The 24,315-nt window shown below is 41.6% G+C and overlaps 1 protein-coding gene across 1 annotated transcript in view; it reads left to right on the top strand.

Annotated features, from left to right (window-relative positions):
- LOC120562711 (eukaryotic translation initiation factor 3 subunit H-like) overlaps positions 1–23,943 on the top strand; it is a 64,067-nt gene extending 40,124 nt beyond the window's left edge. The window contains 5 exon segments of the mRNA XM_039806562.1: positions 6,637–6,736; positions 9,411–9,560; positions 18,079–18,232; positions 23,021–23,144; positions 23,611–23,943. Of these exon segments, the coding sequence (XP_039662496.1) occupies positions 6,637–6,736; positions 9,411–9,560; positions 18,079–18,232; positions 23,021–23,144; positions 23,611–23,705 (623 nt within the window). The 3' untranslated portion in view covers positions 23,706–23,943.
- Positions 23,944–24,315: the final 372 nt, after the last annotated feature.

Genomic DNA, 24,315 nt, shown 5'->3' on the forward strand with positions numbered 1-24,315 from the left:
TCCGGTAAGTGTAGAGGGGACTCCCCCTCCCCTCTTCATGATAGGCAAAGATTAATTTTAACCAGCTGACATATGAACCCCTCTGATCTAGTCCTGCCAGCCAGCTGGCCACTCAGGCAGGCAGACAGTAAGTCAGCCCTTTCTCATTCTAAACGAGGGCTCCTGTTAATGTCAGTCAATAATGCAGGGCTTAATGGATCAAAGCACCTCAAAGAAATTGACATTCTCTCGGTTTAAAGTCAAAGGGAAAGAAAATTGATTTCTTTTTTTTTCTTCTTTTCGTCATTAGCTCACCGGTCTTTTTGTGCCGATGGATGAATCAATCAGGTTACCAACTGGCGAGTTAATAGCTTCTGTCCAATGACGGCTTAGAATTGTGAAGAGTGGGTTTTTAAAACAATTAGTTAAATATGTTCGCCATGACAACAGTTTTCTTGTATGAAGGGAACAGTTGAAGAGGTTAAAGGGGTGATAGAATGATTATATAGGGCATTTCACACTGTTCCTTATGGTCTCCTAATGGGGTATGTAACATTGGTTGGGCTGAAAATGGCCTGGTTGATATTTTACTGGCCCTTACGCATCCCTGTGTTTTGGCCCTATTTGTAACAAGAGCTTTTCTTCCAAATATGGTATGGTCATGAATATTTAGATGAGCTGCGCGCTGATTGGTTGAGCGACTTGCCATACACAGACATTAGAGACGCGCGCTGATTGGTTGAGCAAATCCCCAATACACATACATTAGAGAAGCGACAGAATCTCATATTCCAGACACTGCAATGTTTCATTACCAAATTCACTTCTGAGACTTTTTTAAGCGAGAAATCAACTATATAAAGCTGAAATATGGGCCGTTTTACAAAAATGTATGGCTAATTGCAAATTTGGTAAGACGTGTCGGACTTTAGGAGCTCCACACAGTCTGACGAGAAAGCAGCAGCTTGCTGGGCTCCATACCCAGGGCAAAGTCACCCTTTGTGGATACTGCACTACGGGGCTCCGCGGCCAGCTGCCGGCATAACTCTAATATATTTACGGTTTGAATTTTGTCACGCCACTTATATAACATCATTCCCCAATGTCTTATAAAGCTAACCGTTGTGTCCGATTTGATTTTAAGGCATTTTTATGAACGCAAGGCGTCTTTGTAGGACGAGCAGTTGCTTGCTATATGTCCCATTCATTACAATGGGGAAATATCGCAGCTTGCTCACTTTCGCATAACTAAAGTATATTTACAGTTTGAATTTCGTCACGGCATGAATATTACAGGTTCCTCAAGGTCTTACAAAGCTTAGCTAACACTTGTCCGATTTCGGATTTCAATTGAATGTATTTTTGTGAATGTCAGAGTTAGGAGGAGGCTAGCTAGCTCTCATTGATGGACTCCATCTCACCGCGGCTCTAACAATGAGACTCGCGGACAAGAGGCGTTTATTTCCCCGATTGTTTGTTTAAATAACTCAACACACATACCCATTTATAAGATTTACTGGAACCTGCGGGCTGCGGTAAAAGATTGCGGGCGTAACAAGCTCGCTGACACTGCGGTCAGGGCGGCGATGTAGCAACCCAGGCAGCACCAACACCGGCACTAAACTCCGACACACAGTCGGAGAAAATTTGCAATTAGCCATCCATTTTCGTAAAGCGGCCCATATTTGAGCTTTATATGGTTGATTTCTCGCATAAAAAAGTTTCAGAGGTGAATTTTGTAATGGAATAGCAGAGATCTGCGTGACCTAGCTAGATTCAGAAAACTACCTGATCTCAGGTCAGTTGTGTAGCCTATGTAAATGTTGGGGCGTGACCGTTCTCTTAATACACCCATGGGCTGACAAAGGTTCCGGTTTTTGGGAGGTTGACGTCAACTTCCAGCTTTGTTGGGATTCGCCCGTTTTCAGCGGCAGTTTCAAAATATGAGATTTTCATACTAAAGGGGTGTCAATGGGACTTTGAGCTTCTATGTATGTCCTATTTACCCACCGAACTGTCCTCATTCAACTATGACAGGGTAAAATCGGTTTTGCATTCTATCACCCCTTTTAAGATGGACATGCACAGAGCAAACTACAATAGCTCTTTGCATGTTCAGAGCTCAACTCAGGGACATGTATATTTATTTATTTATTTATTCATGAAGGTATACATTTTATTTAATTTTAAAACCAAACAAATAAGGCCCCCAATAGATCTTTGCCAATTTAAGTACTCTGTATCAGCGATGTGCTCTATTCGGCTTAAACTTCACTTTGTGCAATTGTGTCATTCTCTTTCTTGTTTTGGTTCTTGTTTGGCATCAGCAGATTAAGGACCAACAGAGACAAACCCCATCCCTGTTCTCCGTAGCCACTTACTTTATATTGACCAACAAAAAGTATATGTGTGTATAACGTGTGCAAATGCACACGTGGGAGAGGCTAGCCTTTCCTGGCATGAAACGTAAAGTTCCATTAATTCAAGAGGCCTGTAGGAGCTGGATTGTGATTTAGTTACCAAGCTTTTCATGGAAGGCCGAGAATTGTTTTAATCAAGTGCTGCTGTCACTAACCAATCTCAGTGGCGATTGGCCAGTATCAATTGAGATTGGCTGTATCTTGTTTGGGAGTGGCTGTCAGTACCCGATCCGTTCCACCTGCACAATCCATTCTGCGCATGCGCAAGATGTTCACGCATGCGCTGTTGTACGAGGATTAACGACACTACCCAATCTGTTCCCACGCTAGCCTTCAGCTAACGTTAGTTTAGCGAATAGCTAATTCGGAGGACCAGTAGGTGATTATAGCGGTCTGCCGTTAGCCTTCACCGGGAAGCTAACTTTAGTTTAGCTAACGGTTAATTTGGCTAACCGCTAGCTGATTGTAGCTGTCTGCCGTTAGCCTCCACAGTTAAGCTAACGTTAGTTTAGCTAACAGCTAATTCGGCTAAACGCTAGCTGCGACAGCATGTAAACTTTAAAAGACCCTCAAAATAAAACTTGAAAATAAACGTTAACATATATAACAGCTGTTACGTCAGTTCTTTTTGTGCTCATTTAAAATACAATCACTCAATACTTGTCTTTATTGTTATTACTGTAAAGTCCTAATTTAGCTGTAGCCTGCTTTTCCCATTATGTTTGACGTTATTTTAGACTGAATCTAGCTGTCCGTTCTGCCTGCACGATCCGTTCTGCGCATGCGTTATTTTAGACTGAAGGCTGTTGGCTAGCGGTTAGCCGAATTAGCTGTTAGCGATCCCGGTAGAGGCTAGCGTGGAACAGATTGGTCAGGTCGTGAAACAGTATTATCATCTGCGCATACGTCATAGCATACGTGTCATCTTGCACATGCGCAGAACGGATCGTGCCGGTGGAACGGATCGGGTACTGACAGTGGCCCTGCTGTAGGCAAATGGCTTGTCGCAGTTGGCTTTTGGAAAGGAAGTAAGTCACACAAACATTTGTGGTAGTTTGGTGGCTGTCAGCCTGTCCAGTCTGAGCCAATATAATCTCTCTCTCTCTCTCTCTCTCTCTCTCTCTCTCTCTCTCTCTCTCTCTCTCTCTCTCTCTCTCTCTCTCGGTGTGTGTGTGTAGCAAGTAACATAAACAGGAATGTGAAGAACGACTGAGCCATTCCTCAGAACCAGTCTAGATACTTTTATGTTTTCTGTCTTTTTTAAATGTTACTTTAGCGTGACTCTTCAGTTTGTTGAATTGATTTAATATAACAGAAAGCCTGCTGTGCAAATGTCATTTTGCAGTGGACAGACCAACAGCTCCTCCACTCCCCTCCGTACTGCTCACATTTGTAAGCCTGTACAGACACAAGTGTTTTATAGCCTTAAGATGGATGGAGTAGAATTTCAGTTCAGTGACAAAATCAATCAAGTAAGAGATCTGATGGGGAGGAACTGTATCTTCCCTGATTGGTTGTTATGGTAGCTCCAATCCAGCTAGCACCTTGTTAACAGGATTTTTATTTTTTACTTGTTTTAACCGAGGACACTTGTGATTTTCAGATCAGTTAGACTTCTTTTGATGTTTGTAAATAGAAACTTGACACTTTTGAGATGTGTAAAAATAACAAATAAAAAACCCTGACTCTAGTGGTGTATAAATACTCTTAACTTCTGGTACTGCTTTTATTTTTAGTAAGGACAACACACATTCTGGATTAGAGACAATATTGTAACTTTGATCTATGATTGTGGGCAGTGCACAATACAGACCCACACCGGTATTCCTTGCATGTAAGACCCATTTTATCATTGCTGTTGTCACGTCATGCCAAATTCCACTTGCAGGTATAGTTATGCTTAGTTTTGCTTCTTGGCAAGAGAATTCCAGAGGGTGTTAGTTAAATCTGTGTCTTCATCACCAGGTTAAACAACATTAAAGGAGAATTCTGGCCAATTTTTACGTTAATCTTGACCAATATAAATATGCGTCTACTTTCGTTTGATAAAAACCTGACCCGAATTGCTGCGGGCAACACAGAGTAGCTGCAGCTACGTGTATAAGCTTCCACTGAGCTAAAACGGCAGTTGTCAGAGCAAGTTTTAGAGTGCCTTTGTGCCTCTTAACCGACACAAAATGCAATTAAAATGTCTGTGCAACATGAACAGGGAACAAGATGCGTTTTCAACTCAGACATTGTTTTAATTCACCTACCCGGTCTCGATTCTGCTGTTAGCTAGCTCGCCCTGTTAGCCGCCAGCTGTTAGCTGCTAGCTGCCGTCGAAGTGTGTTCAGTAGGGCTTTGACTTTTGCCCAAAAATCATATTCGATGTTTGTTTGTTTATTAATATTCAAATAATTATTAATACTATTTTGACCAATAAATGCCTTCAATAAGTCCTATATTGGTATCAAACTTAAGTTTTTTTTTAAATTAAAAGTCAGACCCTGGATTAAACACAAACACTATGCTTTCGACAGGAAGTTCGGAGCTTTCACCGTAGCCTACGTAAGTGGTCTGATGTTTATACTTGTGTGTGGGCAGTGTTGCCAACTTAGGGACTTTTCAGACCCCCTTAGCGACTTTTTTTTCACAAAAGCGACTAACGACAAATCTGGCAACTTTCTGTAGAAAAGACAGCGACTTTCTGTAAAAAAAAAAATAAATAAATAAAGTCGCCAGTATTGTCCAGCGAGCAGGCAAGGTATTTCTCTCGTATGGCCGCCAAAACAGTCACCTCTCTCTTCTGTTGTGTCACTGAGGAGCAGCCCCTCCCCTCTGTGCTCTCTCCCTTCTTTGAGAATTCGGGAATGCAACGCTACCGAGCCACGGCTGAGAGACGTGCGTCGCCGCGACGTGAGGTTACATTTTGAAATGTGTGAAAAAGCCTCGGAATCTGAACTGAAAACGTTTACAAGCAAACACATTTCAAAAAATAATGGCCATAACGGGTTTGAATATTAAGGGCTGCCTAATATTCGTTTGAATAGCACTATTTTTTTAATTATTCGAATGATATTCGAATAATGAAGTTCGGAGTCAAAGCCCTAGTGTTCAGCCAAAATATCACGCAGCAGTTCCGTGTGTATTTGTACCTCATCCGTTTTGTGTGTGATCGATCTGGTGTTGGTGAGTAGGAGGCTTGGTAGTTTTAGCTGCGCTAGCAGGCCCGACCGGCCAGCATCATTGATTCTGATTTCTCCCCGCCTTCGTCGCCTCCCGCTCCCAAAAACAATCCAGTGAGCACCCGGTGGTCTGGCTATGTCCTACAGAGGACAGATCATGCCTTCGTGACGAAAACTTGAACTTTATTCCCCCTCAAAAATAGGTAATTGAGCACTGTAGTGGTTATGACCATATCAGTGACTATGTAACTACATGGAAACATTAGAGAAGGCTATCTGTAGTCTCGCGCTGAAGTCCCGGTGTAGCAGGAAAAGGTAAACAGTGTGCAGATCGCTCTGAGAGGTAAGGTCGTGCCTGCTAGCGCGGCTGAGAGAACTGCTACACCGATCGACACTGCCAAGCATCCTACCCACCAACACCAGATCGATCACACACAAAATGGATGAGCTACAAATATACACGGAACTGCTGCGTGGTATTTTGGCTGAACCCACTTATCACGGACGGCAGCTAGCAGCTAACAGGGCGAGCTAGCTACCAGCAGAATCTAGACAGGGAGTTGAAAACGCATCTTGTTGTCACGTAAGGGCCCTGTTCATGTTGCACAGACACTTTAATTGCATTTTGTGTCGGTTAAGAGGCACAAAGGCACTCTAAAACTTGCCCTGACAACTGCCGTTTTAGCTCAGTGGAAGCTTAGTGCACTATAGCACTGAAAGTTATAGTTATAAAGATAATAGCTTCAGGAATCCTATCCGATCTGGTACTCTATATACACTATTTTACTATGTTAAATCACTATGTGAGGATGTTTTGGGTTGGGATGGTGTATTACTGAATATTGAATATAGAATGTATGTCAGCAGATGACTATAAGCCTTTGCATGGTACTGATTGCATGGGATCAACCACACAAAACCTAGGAAGCCACTATTGTCTTACCTATCTTAGAAAGCTTAACCTAAAAGGGAAATAAGGTTTGATTGTTTCCTCAATTCAGAGAATATGATTTTAAAGAGCCATTTTACATTGTTCTTTCTAATCTCATCACTCTCCTTTGTCATTCTAGACCCTATAAAGACTGCACAAGGCTCCCTGTCCCTGAAGGCCTACAGGCTTACCCCCAAACTCATGGAGATCTGCAAAGAGAAAGATTTCACACCTGAGGCGTAAGTAACTCAATACATGGGCTCCCATTTATTACAGGAATACAGAATTAAAATATTTTTGCCTTTTCGGTCTTTTAATTCTGCTTATTCAATGTATGCAAATGCAGGCTTGTGCATCCACAGGGGAGGCATTTAGTAGCAGTTGCAGATTGATGATGATTTATCAGTTCGCCCTCGCCCGTCAAACAAATGTACCATGTTTATGCTTTTTCTGACCCCAAGGCTTTTTGTAATTGCTTTTAAATTGCAGCAAATGAATGTAATGAGGGGACCATTTTCCAGATAGTTCAGGATAGTCCTAGTGCACAAACCCACACATGCATAAAACACGCATGAAGGGACACACATGCACTCACAAATGCAAGTTAACAGCTCTATGAAGAAGTCCCAGAGGTATCAAATTGCTGTCCACTCAGAACCTCCAGATATACATTTTTAAAAATCCACTAAAAGCAAGAGTATTTGCAGGGAGAAGGTGGAATTTAACTGCATCATTTAATTTCTCTTTTCCCTGTATGTCTCCACCTGTGTCTCTCTATTGCCAGCAACTCTGTTATTGACCCAGTGTGTTTGGCCCAGAGTTGGGATCCTTCTCATTTCTGCTGCTTTTCGTTAGTTTCTATGATTTATTACAGCTCCAATCTGTGTTCCCAATAAGCCCATGATTGAGAGAGGGCAGCAGAGGGCAGGAAAGGACAGTAACACCACATAACAACAATCTTGTCTCAATCCTATTATTTTCAATATAGACTAGAAATTTGGATCAATAGTGTTTTTTTTTTTTTTCTCCGAAGATGCAAAACTTCAAAAGCGTTTCATTACTCTCCGCCCCCACCCCTACTACAATGAGCGTAAAAGCAGTCTCTTTTATGTTGGTGTATTTGATGTTACATAAGCTTGCATATATTGTACACCTTTTAAAAAAACAAATGAAAGGCAGGGATAGATGAGTGCTGAAGAGACCCATCCCTTTGAACTTGTCTCCCCCACCCCCTCCCAGTCCGCTGGGCGATGGAGGCAGTGGTCAATAGCCTCCACTTCAGCACACAATATGAAGCATCAAATTAGTCGGCCTGTGGAGTCACCCTTTGGCTTTGTCCAGCGGGGCCCAACTTGGAAAGAGCATGGCATTAAGTGCGACAACGTCCAGAAGGGTTGAGCAATTTGTCCTGCCTAGAATGTGCGGTCCTTCTATTTCCTTAGACTCCTTTTTTATATTGCTCTGCAGGCATTTGAAAAGGTCATCATTTTCAGGAAATATTATAAAGCACTGCAGATAGATACTTGTGCCAATATGTATACCAAACAGTATTTATATCATTATAGATTTTGCTTTATAGACTGTTGCTATCCATACAGATTTGTGATCTCCCCACTCACCTGAGGCAGGCGTGTCCACTTCCACTGCCTCAGAGTCTCCTCTTAAAGTTTGCCTAAGGTGATGCTCTACTTGAAATACAAAACACATCAGATGAGGCTCCACGCCCATATTTATCACACTGGCAATCATATTATGAACATCTCTGTTTCTGGTACAGTGCACATGGTTGATTAATGCAGTGAGCGTATTGATCCCATAACAAGCAAGACGCATCTCACAAGCCAACATTAGACATATGCAGACATTAGTTTGTAGCTCATGCACTGTGCACAAGCGACGAGCTGAACCAAGGCACTCAGTCAATGCTATTGGATCTATGTGAGACATTAAGCAAAGTTTGAAGTTCCATTTTGTGCTAACAGGCCCATGTCAGAGAAAGATAGAGAGATTCAGCTTTTAGCTCCTGAGGAACAAGAAGTGGTGGTTAAAAATCGGTCAGTGCTTTGCACACTTATCGGCAGAGCCCATAAAAAAAGTAATTTAGGCTACGGAGTCTAACATTGCTCGGGGTGTGCAACATGGACATCCTATCGTATTACACCATTTTCAGATATCAAAATGCAACATGCATAATATTACTATTCATTTTGCTTTGATTTGGTTGAGGTACAATTTACAAGCCAAGTGGTTACCATACAATGCCCCATTTGCCACCTTCTTTTAAGCATGTGCAAACAATAAATAAAATGTGGACCTTTGGTCAAAAGCAGACCTGAGAAGATCTCTGCCCTCAACAAAACGGATGTTAAATACAGAGTTGCAATAGAACTACAGGTAGAACAACTTTTAACCCCATTGACTCTCTGTTCACTTCAAATATATTCAAAATGGCTATGGATCAGCGAAGGCCTGACTGTTTCTTTGCATGAGTTTTGAGTGTTGTGTCCTGCACGTAGTTTTTGTACAACAGGCACCCTTTTTAAAACCACTTGTTTCAGACAGAAAATGATGTTCCCTCTGGTTTTAGTATAAAGGTATAACTAGTATGGTCAGCACAATCCTCAGTGATGCCATTTAGGGCTTGGCAGTATGTTTGAAAGAAATATACAGCAATACTAATTTATTAATACTAGTTAATTGCACAGAATGCGTATCATAGACATTCCTGATGGGTTAGGGTTATGGTTAGTTATCGTCTCTGTCGTGTGTTGAATTAACTGTATGCAGTCTGACTGAAGTGGGTTAAAGCATTGAATGTAAGTATTGACGAAAAATCCTTTTGGGAATGACAAATTGTAACTTAACCCCTCTTCTCCTGCCTCCCTCTCTCCTGTCCCGTCCTTCACTCTCCAGCTTGAAGAAGGCTAACATTGGCTTCGAGCATATGTTCGAGGAGGTGCCTATTATCATCAAAAACTCCCACCTCATCAACGTGCTGATGTGGGATCTGGAGGACAAGTCCACAGTCGCTGACAAACATGAACTGCTCAACCTCTCAAGCAGGTCAGTCGTGAGCTCATGCAGCCATTTACCAAGAGGGCCTCAGGCCAGACATCTTGGTTGTAAAAACCTTAAGAGTGAATGCAGGCACATTTGCTATCAGGATCAACTATTTCCAACAACTTTTTCCCAGGAGCAACATTTACAAGATGTTTCTGCATGGTCTTGTAAGGCATTGTGTGGGCAAAATCTGTCCTCCAATAGCACAACCTTCAATCTCGCTGTAAATTTTCTGATCTAACACTGACATTGTAGGGAACATGTAGGTGATCTAACAGATTTAATACTCATAAGTGATTTAGTTTGTCTCTCGACTTTTATTGCCAAATTATTTGAATTAATCTCTTTGTTTTATTTCCAAGTTTCAAAGCTCCTGTTTGTAAATCAATAATGTCGTATTGCACTTGGAGAGACTTGTTCCATGCCATATGATCACATTACAGCATCTTCTATTTTTATGCCTGTATCATGTTGTTTTGTAAACACATGACCAAGATCCAACATGGAAAAAAATACTGTCATAATAATGTTCATCAACAGATGCAAGTGTGTCTTATCAGCCTGTGCAAAATCACTCCACAATCAAATCCAAGAAATTGTTATTGATGGGAATTACATCACCCCAAACAATCCAACATGAAGTAAAGTGTCACCTTAATTTGATTAATTTGCGCATGGTTACCATAGTACTGTGCATACATATCTTTTGAAGAATAATGTCTTCCTAAAAGCATCTCTTACAAGCTTTAAAACATGTCATGTTATCTCTTTAAACCTGCAGGGTGCTTTCACAGACATGAGTTAAAGCTACTTCTAAATTAAAATTGATTTGACATTAGGGAACTCCTGGGCATTAATCTGTGTCTTCTGCACTGTTCTAAAGTGTACCAGATTGGTTGAAACAATAATGGGTCTATTGATGTGTTTTGGCTTATGTTTATCTACCATACATGCTTTCAGTGCTGTTTTCACACAGTTCTTAGGAGGGCAAGTTTGATTTTTATCTTTTTATTATTATCAGAATGAATTATGAATGAATTCATCTTACTAAACGGGAATAGTTTGTGTAGCCAAAGCTCACACTTCTGTTCCATTGTCTTCCAAACCTATTAAAAACGCATAAAAGAGCCATATTATTGCATTGGGTGACATATTCCTTCATTATAATAAACGCAACACAACACCATAGACATAGATAATAACGTCAGCTGCATTTTTTTATCTCTGGAAATCAAATGCCCACAGACACTTTACTGTGTTCACCCTGCTTTGTTAGTTTGCCTCACCATTTGTCATTAGCTGCGGAAATTATCGTTAGAAATGTACAATGTGTGGGTCAGATTCGGATAATTTTCACAAGGTTGAATATGCAGCTGACAGCACTAATGAAGAAAGGGTCAGATTTGGTGGACTTGCGATGTCATAAACTGGAGTACTCTGGAGAAAATACAACAACGAGCTGAAAAGCATAACTACACTGGCCGTGTTTGCTGTAATGAAGGAATATGTCACCCAGTGCAACACTATGGCTCTTTTGTGTGGGTTTAATCGTTTTTAGAGAATAATGGACTTCAATGGCACATAAGAATAAGCTATTTGAGGCTGTGGCTTCACAGATAATACTTGTTAAATACATTCTTTGCTGGTTTTGCTTGTTTTGTTGATCATAATGAAAAGACGAAAGATAACTGCATCCTAATCCTTTAAAACCCTATTTTAACCTGCTTGGACTGCAGTGCCAGATGGCTGAGGGATACAACATCAGGACATCTCAAAATGTGTAACTTGCCAGTCATGGAAAAGTTTTACTTCAACAGTTGAAAAATTCATTTTTTATTGTGCATCTTAGGGGCTATAAAACAAACCCCAACAAGTATTTGTTGTTTGGATCGAATCTGTAACCCACAATGAAATAGCAGCCCACATACATAATCTGGTTCTTAGAAATGCTTGACCAATTATCTTATTTCAGGAACTTATTGGCGTACCCTTGGGTAGGTACCGGATGTTTGATTGGGATATCCAATCCAAGACTAGGTACAGTAAATGCCACATCCAAATGTCAAAACATATTTATTCAGAAATGTCTCCAAATACAGGACCTGTCATCAAACTTCCATCACTAATGAGCACAATATGAACAAATATCACCCCACCATATCAACGCACAGCCTGGCTCTTACAGTCTCACATTTATATCTCAGAGGCTCTCAGCATCAGTCTCAGGAGAATTTATCAGCAATCATTTATGGAGATAAACTGCTGCAATTGGAGCAACAGCTGTGAAGCTTCCCAGCGGCAGGTGTGAGAAATTAGCACAATAACGACTCAAAGTGCTGATTTACACACTGTTAGCGCACAAAACAAAACAAAAAGTTACTTGTACACTGTAGTGCAGTGCATCAGGAGTTGTTGTGATTCTTCTCAGCTGTGTCCTGTATTGCAAGTAAATTATGAATTAAATGAACACTCATTTGTACAGAGCTCTGTAGAATGCATGTGCCTGGCCAACTAAGTGTGGCACCAGCACAGTCATTTGTTATGAATTGTCAAATGCACTAAAGGGCAATACCTCACCTTTCTTGCATATTTTTCCATTTTCCAAATGACTACTCTGAAGTTGAAACATAGCTTTTGATATGACCAGAAATGGGGCAAAAGCGGCCTGGCCCTCCTCGTGGGTTTCCCGGCATGACTGCCCATGGGATGTCTGGCAAGATGAAATTGTTTCACGAAGTTGTCAGATTGCTACGCAGCTCTGTCCTTGTATTGGATTGTAGCGTCCGTCTCTCTACTTCAACTGACAGCCCCGCCCTTTTCTCCTCATTTCCTCCCCTTCAAAAAAGACAACGATAATGGGTTTTATTTAATGTTTTTCCTTTTGTCTCATTTTCCAATCTGCAGCCCCATTTGTCAATGTCATCTACTTCTCAGGCTGAGTGAATGCAGTTTCACTCCAGCAAACAGGGTTGTTCTTACCACAGATGATGATGTTGATCGTGGTGATGGATTGCATGAATGTAAATTCATTTATGTAGCCATTTTCCACCACACAGCTTTGAAATTCCTTAATATTTGCAATGTTACAAAGCATCCTATTCATGTCGGGCCACAAAGCTTAATGCATGTGGGCTATCTTTCATGGTCTTCACCCGTTTTAAGATTTGCCCACTGTGTAGCGGCTGACATTGTTCATTATAAACCATCCCTGAAACCTCATATTTACTTTTTGTTCCTTGTGAATGAGCAACTCGTCAGTCCATTACTTCCCGTCTGCTTAGTGTAATTGGCCCTCTGCATAGAAATGTTGGACAATAGAAGGATATGTAAACAAAGCTTTCTTCTCTACAGGCCTACCCACGATATGTATTCAATAAGGGAAAGGGTATTGAGTGCAGGGAGGAAAGACCAGAACTGTAAGGCTTTGTTAGAGCTGCAGCTATAGGAAGACCGAGCAAGCAAGGAAGGTGAAGAGGCATATCCGGAAATCAGACCACAAAGGAGGTGCTGACAGAAATGTTGGAATGTGAAGGAAATACGCTGTGGGAAAATGATCCTTGACAGACAAACTTCATCCAGTGAGATGAACAGTTGTGTCTTTTTTGGAATTAAATAATGATAATGGGCTGGAAGGGAGGAGATGGGAATTTAAACACAAAATGAATAGGGTATTTAGTCACATTAGGATTATGAATTTGTGTCAGACCCATAAGTCTGTTGGAAGAAATATTAATTTTATGCATACTTGTAAACTTATGTCGGGACACTGTTAAATCAAGGCTATTCAATGTCCTCTTTAAAACCTATTATTCTGCTACCGAGGCAAGCCAGAGATCCGTATTGTGCCCCAGTCAATCAGTTTAAAAGGCTCCATCAGAGTAAAGCACTCATTATAAGAATGGAAGTCACTTCCTTGGCAGCTTTGTTAAAGAACTCCCCTCTGAACTTTCAATTTACTGAATGTATGCCCATTATTGCTCGCATATCAATACGGTTTTAGAATTTGTCCTCTGTCGTGCTGTGTGAATATGAGCATGTAGGCCGGAGCACAGGTATAGCACACTGTTTGGGCTGCCATTGAACCTGACCTTAAAACAGAATCAGTGATGACAAGAAGTCCCTCGTAGACTTTGATTTCTAATTCAGGATTGATCGAAGGCTTGCTGACCCATCTGAATAATTCAACCCTCTGGAGTGTATGACCAGACGATATGTAGGGTAGAATGCGTTCTTTTATTTTTTATTTTTTATTCTTCAACCACATGTAACTGAAACATCACATTTGAGTGTTTGTTTAATTGTGTGCACAATTATGAGCAGCAGTGTGTTGTCCTTGCATATTCAGGCTTTTATAAATGTACATTAACAACTGACCATGCTCAAAAAACATGAACCAACTGTAAAGAACAGAGCAAACTCAATGCGTTTGAAAAGTAGTAGTTGCAACCTTTAGTCACCAAGCATGTGTCAAGGACAGGGAAAGAGACTCAGAAATTCTGAATACAAACTGATAACGAAATAAAACTAAATCCAGTGCACTGAAATACACACACACACACACACACACACACACACACACACACACACACACACACACACACACACACACACACACACACACACACACAAAAAAACACACACACAAAAAAAAAAACTCTCTTCAGTCCAGCTCAAACATTAGACATATACATAAATGACAGATGTTGTGAAGGATCCTGCTCTGACTAAATGTTTTCCTTTGCATATATTCTAAATGCACACCACACAAATTAGCCACCATATTGCTCGATGGAACACTTTTTAAATGGGCTTTCGTCAGCGAGAATCAATTTTGACACAGTCGGAGGGACTCGGCAGGGAAGTGCTGTGGGGAGATTTGGTCCTGGGCCATCAGTTTTCATGTTTACAGCTCTGACACTGCATTGGGGGTTGACAAACTGATCACACAACAATCCTCACAGGCAAATATGATGGGACTGGAAATGGCTCAGCAGTCTAAACTATGGGAAAGACCATCTGAGATTCTGAAAATCATACTTAACTTACATGCTTAATTTTATGCACATGCATGTAACACTTGAATGTTCTGGTGTGTGCTCTGGTCACATACTTTATTTACACTTACAGACATTTCACTAATATCTTCTGACATTAAGGCTAAAAATTAGAATGCATTAGGACACTGTAATTAAATGCTGGCAGTTTGTATAGTAACTAATGGTTAAAAGCAAACTACAGTACCTTTTTGATGTAAGATTGTAATTAGTAATCAGTTATGTTGCCATTTGGGAACTGTACAATTCTAGAAAATTCCCTTTTTAATTTATTTCACAGAACTCTAAATTTGTAGCTGCATAGTGTCAAAGTGAAAAAGCTCTTTAACATTTGCTGTTCCTTATGTCGATACATGTTTCACCACACCTCACTCCAACAACAGGAGACTGACGTTTTAAATACAAAAGAAATTGGTTCATATTGAGACGAGTTAAATGTGTTCTGCTCAGGTCAATTCTGGTTGCATTAGGGGTTTGTTCGTCAGTGGTACAGATGGTTATTGGCAATTATTTTGAAAGCCCTTTTCCCATGGGACAAAAAAAACAACCAACACCCACTAACATCTAGCTTTTGTGTTATGTGGGACAGTGAACAGTCGGCCTTCATGCCCAGGACAAATGACTCTGCAGTAGTCACGGGTATTTATTGGCTATAGCTCAGATGGCAGGGAACACAAATTTTCGCCCCTTTGCGACGTAATGCTATGCTAACTTAGCCACACATTCAGTCGTTTGGGAAAAAAATTTAAAAAACGACTCTCTGCTTTCTAGTGTTTACTTACCCTGTTTTCTGGCGCATTCATGTCGTTGAACGTGTCACACCAGAAAGAGAAAAAACAAAGACCTACCCGTTTACTGGAAATGGGGAAATTTTTAGCAGGTTTTCCAATGTTTAAATAAAACTACATATACGTGCTAATCTTGGTGGGAAAACAAAATTAGAAGGTTTTTTAGTTGGCAACAGAAGACGGTGTGTGTTGAGCCAGGAGAGAGAGGAATATTGATTTATACAATTAATTGAAAATCTTACAGCAGAGAGGAAAGCAACTAAAATCACCCAAAACACTCCACTTTTCCTTCACATATTCACACAAACAATGAAACCCACACAAAACAGTTACATCAGCGCAAGTGTACACACTGCTAAAACATACACAGTGCTGGCAGTCCTTGTGGGTACAATTGCCATTTAAATAAACATTCAGAATCTGTTTTCCCACAGTACATGCTGCATTATGTTTCACCCAAACATTCATAAATAAGACACAATATCATTCCACAGAGGAAAGTACAAGGGGGAGATGACTTGAAGTAGAGCACTGCAGCCTTGTCAAGGTTGAACTTAAGGCGATAGTGAGACATTGTGTTTAAAAATGGGGCTCATGGGAGGAGAGAGGAGTGCTGGAAGAGTTGTGTTTAGTGTTGTCAGCATGGCAGTGTTGGGGAAAAGATGAGGGATGTGATGCCAGAGCAGAGAGATGAAGCACAGGAACAAGAGGAAGGGTCCTCGGGTCTGAGTACTCAAACCCCCGGAGTTTTCATGTCAAATGTTTTTCAGAATACATAAAAGCAACAGAATCTGGTAGGAGGTGAACTCAAAGATAAGGTCAGAATGGATGGCAAACATGAACTGTTGAAAAACGTGAAGAGAACCACAGGTCTCTGAAGGGACAAGTTACAGCTTGAAATAGTGACTACCACTAGCTGCTTTTTATCTTCTTTTGTGGGTTAGGGTTAACCCACCATCTTAACCCTGTGGTTGGTGTCAAAGGAAGGAGTATCTGTGTATGTCCATGGGTTCCCCTTAAGGTTTTCCCCTCACACTGTTGGGATGTTTGTAGCTCGTGCTAGACATGCTTGAGATAAAAGAACGAGGGGGAACACTTCAACTTGTTTGAAAGTTTTTCATCTGAAGGTGGTTAAACTGTAAAGATTGCATTTCCACCTCGCTAAAGATTTGTATTGCAGTGCAAGCCTAGCAGACATCATCTGGTTGATTTTGTGTTTTTGGAGACGTGTGATGTCAGTCGATTTTAAACCAGCTTTGTATCATCTTTGTGTGGGCATTGTGTTTAGAGGGTTTCTGCGGGGTCTTAAAAAGTCTTAAATTTCAAAATCAAAATGTAAGGCCTTAAAAAGTCTTAAATTAGCTGAAGTATTGTCTAAATCTTAAATCATTTTCTACAGGTCTTAATTTTCCTACGTCTATGTAATGCTACATAGACAAATGCTACAAAATGTCTTTCTTTTGCTACAAATGAGACCAATATGCAACTTAAATTGCGGCCAGTCAACTTTTGTGTTATTGGTGCGAGTTTCTTTCCGATTGTAGCATACCACAGACATAAAACAGATTTTTATTCTTTAGGTATGTGGAAGTGCAAGTTTAGCGATACTTCGCCATACAAAAATCCAGGTGCTTACAACGTATTTGAAGCCTACTGCTTCTTATGCGAGTGAGAAAGCAATTAAACTGGGAACTTTAGGTGTACAGGCGCAGGAGTCTGCTGTGAAGGATCTCCAGCAAACGACAGCCAGTCACTTCTGCCGAGTATCTGCCGGCGATCCCCAGCACTACCTCCACACAGCCTAGGCAAGACCCAGACAGCAGCTTCACAACTCCTGTAAGTGACCCCTGTGTCACTTTTGGATCAGAGCCAACAGAGCGGGTTAGGTTAGGTACTCTGGGTTAGGTACCGACACCCGGTGCCAATATATAGGCTTTCTACCGGGCCAAATAGCAACGCGGATTTCGGTGCCTCATTTCGGTGCCACTTAAATGCCTGCGCTGCTCTCTGGTGCTCTGAAACGGACATCCGAGGCAACCAAATGTGACGCTAGTTACATTACATTACACTTCGCAGCAGGTACTGTTGGCCTACGGTTTGCCAGTAGATGAATACGGTTAAATTCTGAAAGCTAAACGGTGTAAAGTGTGACTGTATTTTACTGGAAAGGATTCCAACACTGGGACACCAACCTGCAGTCAAAGCCAGGGAGTAGCTGCACCGTAGACACCTGTAGTGCTCAGAGTTGTCGGAGAAATAACACATGCAGGACGTAATGGTACATTCAAATACAGTTGGTAAGCTGGTTGTGCATTCAATGTTATTGTAAAAATACCCTTTGTCATCTAGTGGTTCTTCTTTTTGTCGTGTAACTGCAATGGACCCTGATTAATCGCCGCGGCGCTGGTGCACAGAGCTCCCAGCTCTGTGGTGTGTTTTGTGCCGTCCGCTGAATTCCAGCAGACCTCCGCTGGGAGCTCCGTGCACTGCCGCCACGGAGGGAAGCCAAACACCATTCATCTAAACACACTGCCATGACACTGAGCTGGATTTAAATTGACAAAATTTCTCTTTAAGTTAGGCTTAGGGGTGAATGAAGGACTGTACGTCACTGCTGCTCACAGGTTTTGATGGCAGCACAAAAACGGTTTGAATGACATGCTGACATTTTTCTTCCAGCAACCATTTGGAGAAGAGCCTTCAGCTTCTGATGGACAGGGTGGATGACATGTCGCAAGACATAGTCAAGTATAACACCTACAGCCGCAATCTGAGTAAGCAACAGCAGCAGAAGCACCAGGTAACTCTCGAGCACACTCGCACATACACACAAGCTTTCATAAACTGAAGCGCACACACCACCTACAGACACAATGAGTAAGCAGCAACTGAAACATCAGCTTACCAGCATGCAAGTAAGGGAAAGAGAGAGACGCACGCACGCACACACATTCACATACCGATGCACATGCAGCCCCAAACTCAGCAGGAAAACAGCAGGTATATTTCTCTCAGCCATGGACACAACCAATTGTAGCTATAATCACAGCAGGCAAGCAGCAAGCACCCGGTAACACAGACACACACACAAATATAGTACGTCAGGCTCAACCCACTAGTGGAGCAGTAGTCTGGCTCAACGGATGTACACTGCTGGGATAAAGCCTGACATCCGCCTCGCTAATTCCGCTATCAGGGCTTAGCGCCGCCCAGGATGGTTGTGATTGGTTTTAAAGAAATAAAAACAGAATAGAATAGCCGCTGTAGCCAGAACATACTGCAGCGCTGTGGAGATACGTCTGGCATGGCATTGTGAGACTAGTGGAGCAGAGTAGTAAACAAGTCTGTGCCTCTGTTTCTGCAGGCATTAAAATGAGTTGAGTTTTTCTCAACTTTCCCCTGTTGTGGCGCTGACCACTTAAATCTCTGGGCTGCAACACCAGGTCCCATTCATAGTGAATAGCAGCATATCACCGTCCCAGCTTTTGAGTCGGTATGTGTAAAGCATTAGCCAACGACAGAAATGGGTGGAAAGTTGAGCAGAGTAAAACATGCAAAACTTTCTCTTATTTTGTAAGCATTTGATAATGACTATGATCGTGATTTGAATGGAAAGTGATTAGAAAATTAGTTTTTCGGCTGCAGGTCTCATTACTTTGTATTTTGTATTTCTACTGTTTACCTAGCAATTGAGGCGAGATCAAGAACATGAGCTGTAAAGGGCAGGGGGGAAAAGAAAAGACATATTGCTACTCTTTTATGCATTTTGGGCTCAGTTAGGTATCCAATGGGCCTGTTCACTTGCTTATGAATTAATATACCAATAAAAAAACATGCAGACTATAGAATGGCTGCTTTGCTTAACAATAGAAGCTGCATTATCTTCAAAATGAAGGGGCAATAAGCAAGTCACCACTACCATCAGTTCTAGTAGCTTGAAGCAAAGACACAGCTTTAGAAGGTCTTTCTGTTGTGAGCAGCCACTGAGATAAGCTTGAATAATCCTAACCAACAAGTATCTGTCAGAGTTCATCCCTCACATCACTGCAGCTGCTGACATGCGACCACTGAAGATCAGCATCTCCTCAATTTCAGACACGCTCCCTTCATCTGCTGCATTATTTTTTCCTTAAGGAATTGGTCATTTTCATCACTACAAGGGCTACCTCTGTCATTTATTTATCTGTATGTGAAGAAGAGTAGGTTCAGAAGGTTAAATACGGGTGGTAGTAGTAATAATAATAATAATAATAATAATAATAATAATAATAAAAGACTCGTGCATGCTTATCAAAAACCACCCAGGGAGAGCTGATACATATGGACTCAGAGGTAGTATTAATAAACTGAGCCTTTTTATCTTTTTATTGGGTTTCTGGCAGTCAAAAAATAAATTTCAGTTCCAGATATACACCTTTTTTTTTTTTTTTTTTTTTTTTTTTTCTTTCATAAACTAAACCTAATTAACAAAAGGAAAAAACACAGCAGGACTCTGAGCCTTTCTTTATTTTAAGGATTAAGTCCTCTGTTTCTATTATTTCTGTACCAGTGAGACACATCACACACTCAACATTCATTTAAAAGCAGCAGCAGTAGCACTTTGTAAAACACACACACACCAGTCACACACCACCTACAAGAACAAACTCAGCCAGAAGCACTCCAGAACAAAACGTACGCACACGCAGATGAAGTCAGCCACGTACCATCTGCAACTACAACCTCAGCCAGATGCATCATAAACATTTGGCAACAAATGCAAACCCAAAGGGTCATACATACACATACATTACTCCAGAAAATGGAAGCGCAGAGGCACATTGTTTCTCACTAATGTGTGCCGAGTGCGTGCCTTCAAACTTACACCTACATTCTGTCATTGTTATTCTGCAAGTGGAAATGACGAAATGTCTGAAGTGTTAATGTTAAGCCGGGCTGACTCATCATCGTCTATGCTGACAGCAAATAAGGCCACGGCCGAGTTCACGCACGTTAGGCAGACTTGCAACATACATGAATCTGTGACCACAGGTAGTCCGCCGCACGCACACAAGGCATTTACTACCTGGGCCACGAAAAAACACACACACCTACATAGACACACACCCCAAGGCCAATCGTCCGCACTCTGGCCATTATGATCCATCATTCTCCCCTACCGACCTTCTCGTCATCACAGCCCGCAAGCCACACACACACACGTCATACACACACGTCATACACAATATCACAGACAGCCCATTTTAATGGTGTCTACTTTTTCATGTTTCACATGATTCTCTACAATGAACAGCACACAAAGGGGCAAATAAAGTGTCTCTATTACATCTTTCAGACACCTACAGTACTTGCTCCATGTAATCCTGTGCGATTGACCCTGCTATTGGTAAATAGCAAGTTCCCAGGCACGATCTGTGGCCAAGTTGGTCTTTGTACCAGGACATGTATGACTCACTCCCTCTGATTTATCCATTTTCAACTTTCGTTTTCTTTTCTTTACCCATCGATTGAAGCAGACAACACTTTGCAGAATATTAGTAATAGGGCAATGTTAGTAATCTTATGAACCGAGGAATCGTGATTCATGGTTAATGATACCATTCAGCTACCATTAGATGATTCAGCAATATTTTCCAAGTCATTATTTCTCAGCCATATAACTATTTTTGATGTATAAACAGAAAATAAACGCATGAAAGGCAGCCAAGTCATGGCTAAGAGTGAATTGAGTTGTAGTAGGTGCTAAATGAAGTCTATGGCAACTCAGGAAAAATTGCATCAGTTCAAGCTTTATTGGTTTTGAAAAAAGGTGTCCGAAGGTTCAGTGGTCTGAGTCCATGTTGGACCCCGTCCTAAACGCTACCTGAACCAGACCTGCATAAATAAATTCTTTGAAAAAAGAGAGCCCTGATCCAAACAGGATCCGTGGATTATTAGACCAGATCGGTCAGATCGGTTCGAAAAGGGCAACAATACAATAGCCTGAGTTCCAATTGATGGACAGAAAATCGCTATTACATTAAATCATGAATTTAATAGCTGTGAATCAAATAAAAAACAAAGTATTGTCATTTACTAGAATAATTTAAAAAACATTCCGTGGTAATTATAAAGTACCACACGATTAGAGCGGATACTGAGTACGCTCTTGATACATTCGGACCCACTCGAGTATCAGACATATTGACACACAGACCCGCGACTCGTGGCATTAAATGAGACACTACAGGTTAGTTGGAGTGCAATTTGGACCATGTCCAACTCTGGTTTTTAAACCATCATACTAAAGCCAAAAACTGTGCATTGCCAAAACCCCACTATCCCCAGCATGAATCACGGTGTTTCCAGCAGCATGCTGTGGGGATGCTTCCCTGCCGAAGCCCCTGGAAGGCTTGTGATAGCAGTGGGTAAAATAAATACAGAGAAATCCTGCTGCAGTTGGTAAAAGAACTGTGACGTGGGACAGGATTATTTTCCCATAAAGACAACAACCTCAAACGTAAAGCCAAAGCTACACAGGAGTCCAGACCTCAATCCAACTTAAAGGCTGCTGTTCCCGCACAGTCCCCATGCAACTTGACAGAGCCGGAGCAGTTTGTAAAGAAATATTTGTAAAAACAGCAGCGAAAGGTGCCTCTCCTAAATGCTGACTTGAAGGAGGTTTAGGTTTTATATTTCCACTTAATTTAGAACGATCTATCTTTAGACTAAATAGATTGTTTTTACTTTGACTTCTAATGTGGGGAGGCAAATACTTTTTAGGCATTGTATGTCTGTTTATGTATGGAAGGTGGAAGTGCAAAACGGGTTTTGTTTGCTCGTTTCTAAAATTTGCATGAATTAGCATTTTGATTATGCACAGTCATCCTGTGACGCATTGGCAGGCACACAAAAAAGACACTGGAGGAGTAACGATTCATTGAACAAATGGTTAGATCTTTTATTTATTGTTTATCTTAGCAGTTTTTGTCGACTTCAATCACCCGTACAGGTGCTTTGTGGAATGTGTGGTTAAAAGCTCTCAAGTTGCTCCCACGCCGTTTTTCCTCCTCGTCTGCCCCCGTCTCCCCTTCCACCGGTCTGTGTCAGTTGCTCCTTCATTTTTCCAAATTAACAAGGCTTTTAGGATCTCCAGAGACCCGGCACCTCACTGATTTACCGACTGTCAGCCCCCCACAAATCACTCCATCCCTTCCCTGTCAGCACTGACAACTCTTCTCTCTCTATCTCTTCTTTCATCGCCATGCTTCTTTTCAGCTCACATCCTTCCTGTTATTGTGTTTCCATTGTCTGTCTTTCTTCTTCTTCCTCTTCCTTATTTCCTTCTTACCATCACCTGCCTACTTTGTGCTTTTTGCATCTCTCTCACTATATTTATCTTATTTGTGTCCCGGACTTTCTTACTTCATACCTTTTCCTCACTTTTTTTACTCCCACTCCTCACCTTCCTGATGTCGTTGTTTCACCCTTTCTCTTCTCCTCACGTTCTCATCCTGTCTTCTCTTGCCTGGCCTCACGCTTTCCCCCTTCTCCATTTTTGTCCATTTTCCCTGTAACCATCTCTGCCCTTTTCACACTCTCACAATCTGTTTTTAATTTTTTTTTTCCTCTCATTTTCCAGAGGCCGATCTAGGAGAACCGCCAGCGACAGAGCAGAGGGGAGCCCCCGCTGCCTGAGGAGGACATCAGCAAAATGTTCAAGCCCCCCCAGCCTCCACCACGCATGGACACGTTGCTTATTGCAGGTACACTCTCTCTCTCTCGCACACGCACACACACACACACACACACACACACACACACACACACACACACACACACACACACACACGCAGGCAGGCAGGCAGCACTCGTCATCTCAGAGACCCCCCTCTCTCTAAGCTCCATTAGCCGCCTCTGCTCCCCTTACAGGAGCTCAGGTTCTGTTTTGTAATTATCTCCGCCAATATCTTGAAATTACATTAATTTAAAGTTAAATGACTCGATCTCCATCTCGACCGCCCCTTTTTCTGCTGCTTCACGCTGTTCAGCTCTCCCCCGCCTTCTGAAAACATTCTGATCCTTCAGTTTACTCCGTTCCCCACTAATTTGATGTTTTGCTGTGCCCCCCTCCTCTCTCTCTCCCGCCTCCACCTGTGTACAAATGTATGTATGTATATTTCTGTGGGTGTGTTTTTGTGCGCGTGAATGCATGTGGCTACCCTCCAACAGGGCAAATTAACAACTACTGCCAGAACGTGAAGGAATTCACCTCGCAGAACCTTGGGAAGCTGTTCATGGCGGAGGCTCTCCAAGGCCACAACTAGAGGAGAGAAACGGGCCAAAAGAATCTGCGAGAGAGGGAAATAGGGCGCTCAGAAGGGAGATAAAGAAAGGTAACGGATGCAAAACCATCTTGAAGACGACTGGAAGAATACAGCACCTTTGTTTGTTTTCAAAGAATTTATTCATTGTTTTTATGCCTGGCTCCATCTTGGATACAAAATTATCTTTAAAGGTTACTAGATTTTGATTGGAATAAAAAGTCTTGCATCTCTTCATCTTCACTGGCTCTGTGTATGTTTTCACAATTGAACTGTATTGATGGTAATTACAGCATATTTTGTAGAGTTGGGCTTTTGCTACACAAAAATTAGTTTTATATGCAACATAATTATGCTAAAATGGGGCGTGTGCGCATAAAAATAAATAATTATCCAAAGGTCCTTGTATATAATTTTATTGCTACATGCTTTTTGTCTTGCAGCTCAAACATCAAGCAAGTGGAACCAATTATTAGTGGATTTGCTGAAGTGTCAGTTTGCATGGTGGGAACAATGATATCCTTGTAAACAGAACTGCGACAGAAGTATCAGTGAGAGTTGAGCGTTAAATGAAATGCCAGTTACATGACTCTGCCCCCACTGTCTCACTACA

Source organism: Perca fluviatilis, chromosome 7 (assembly GCF_010015445.1).
Source record: "Perca fluviatilis chromosome 7, GENO_Pfluv_1.0, whole genome shotgun sequence".
In the NCBI taxonomy this organism is placed as follows: domain Eukaryota; kingdom Metazoa; phylum Chordata; class Actinopteri; order Perciformes; family Percidae; genus Perca; species Perca fluviatilis.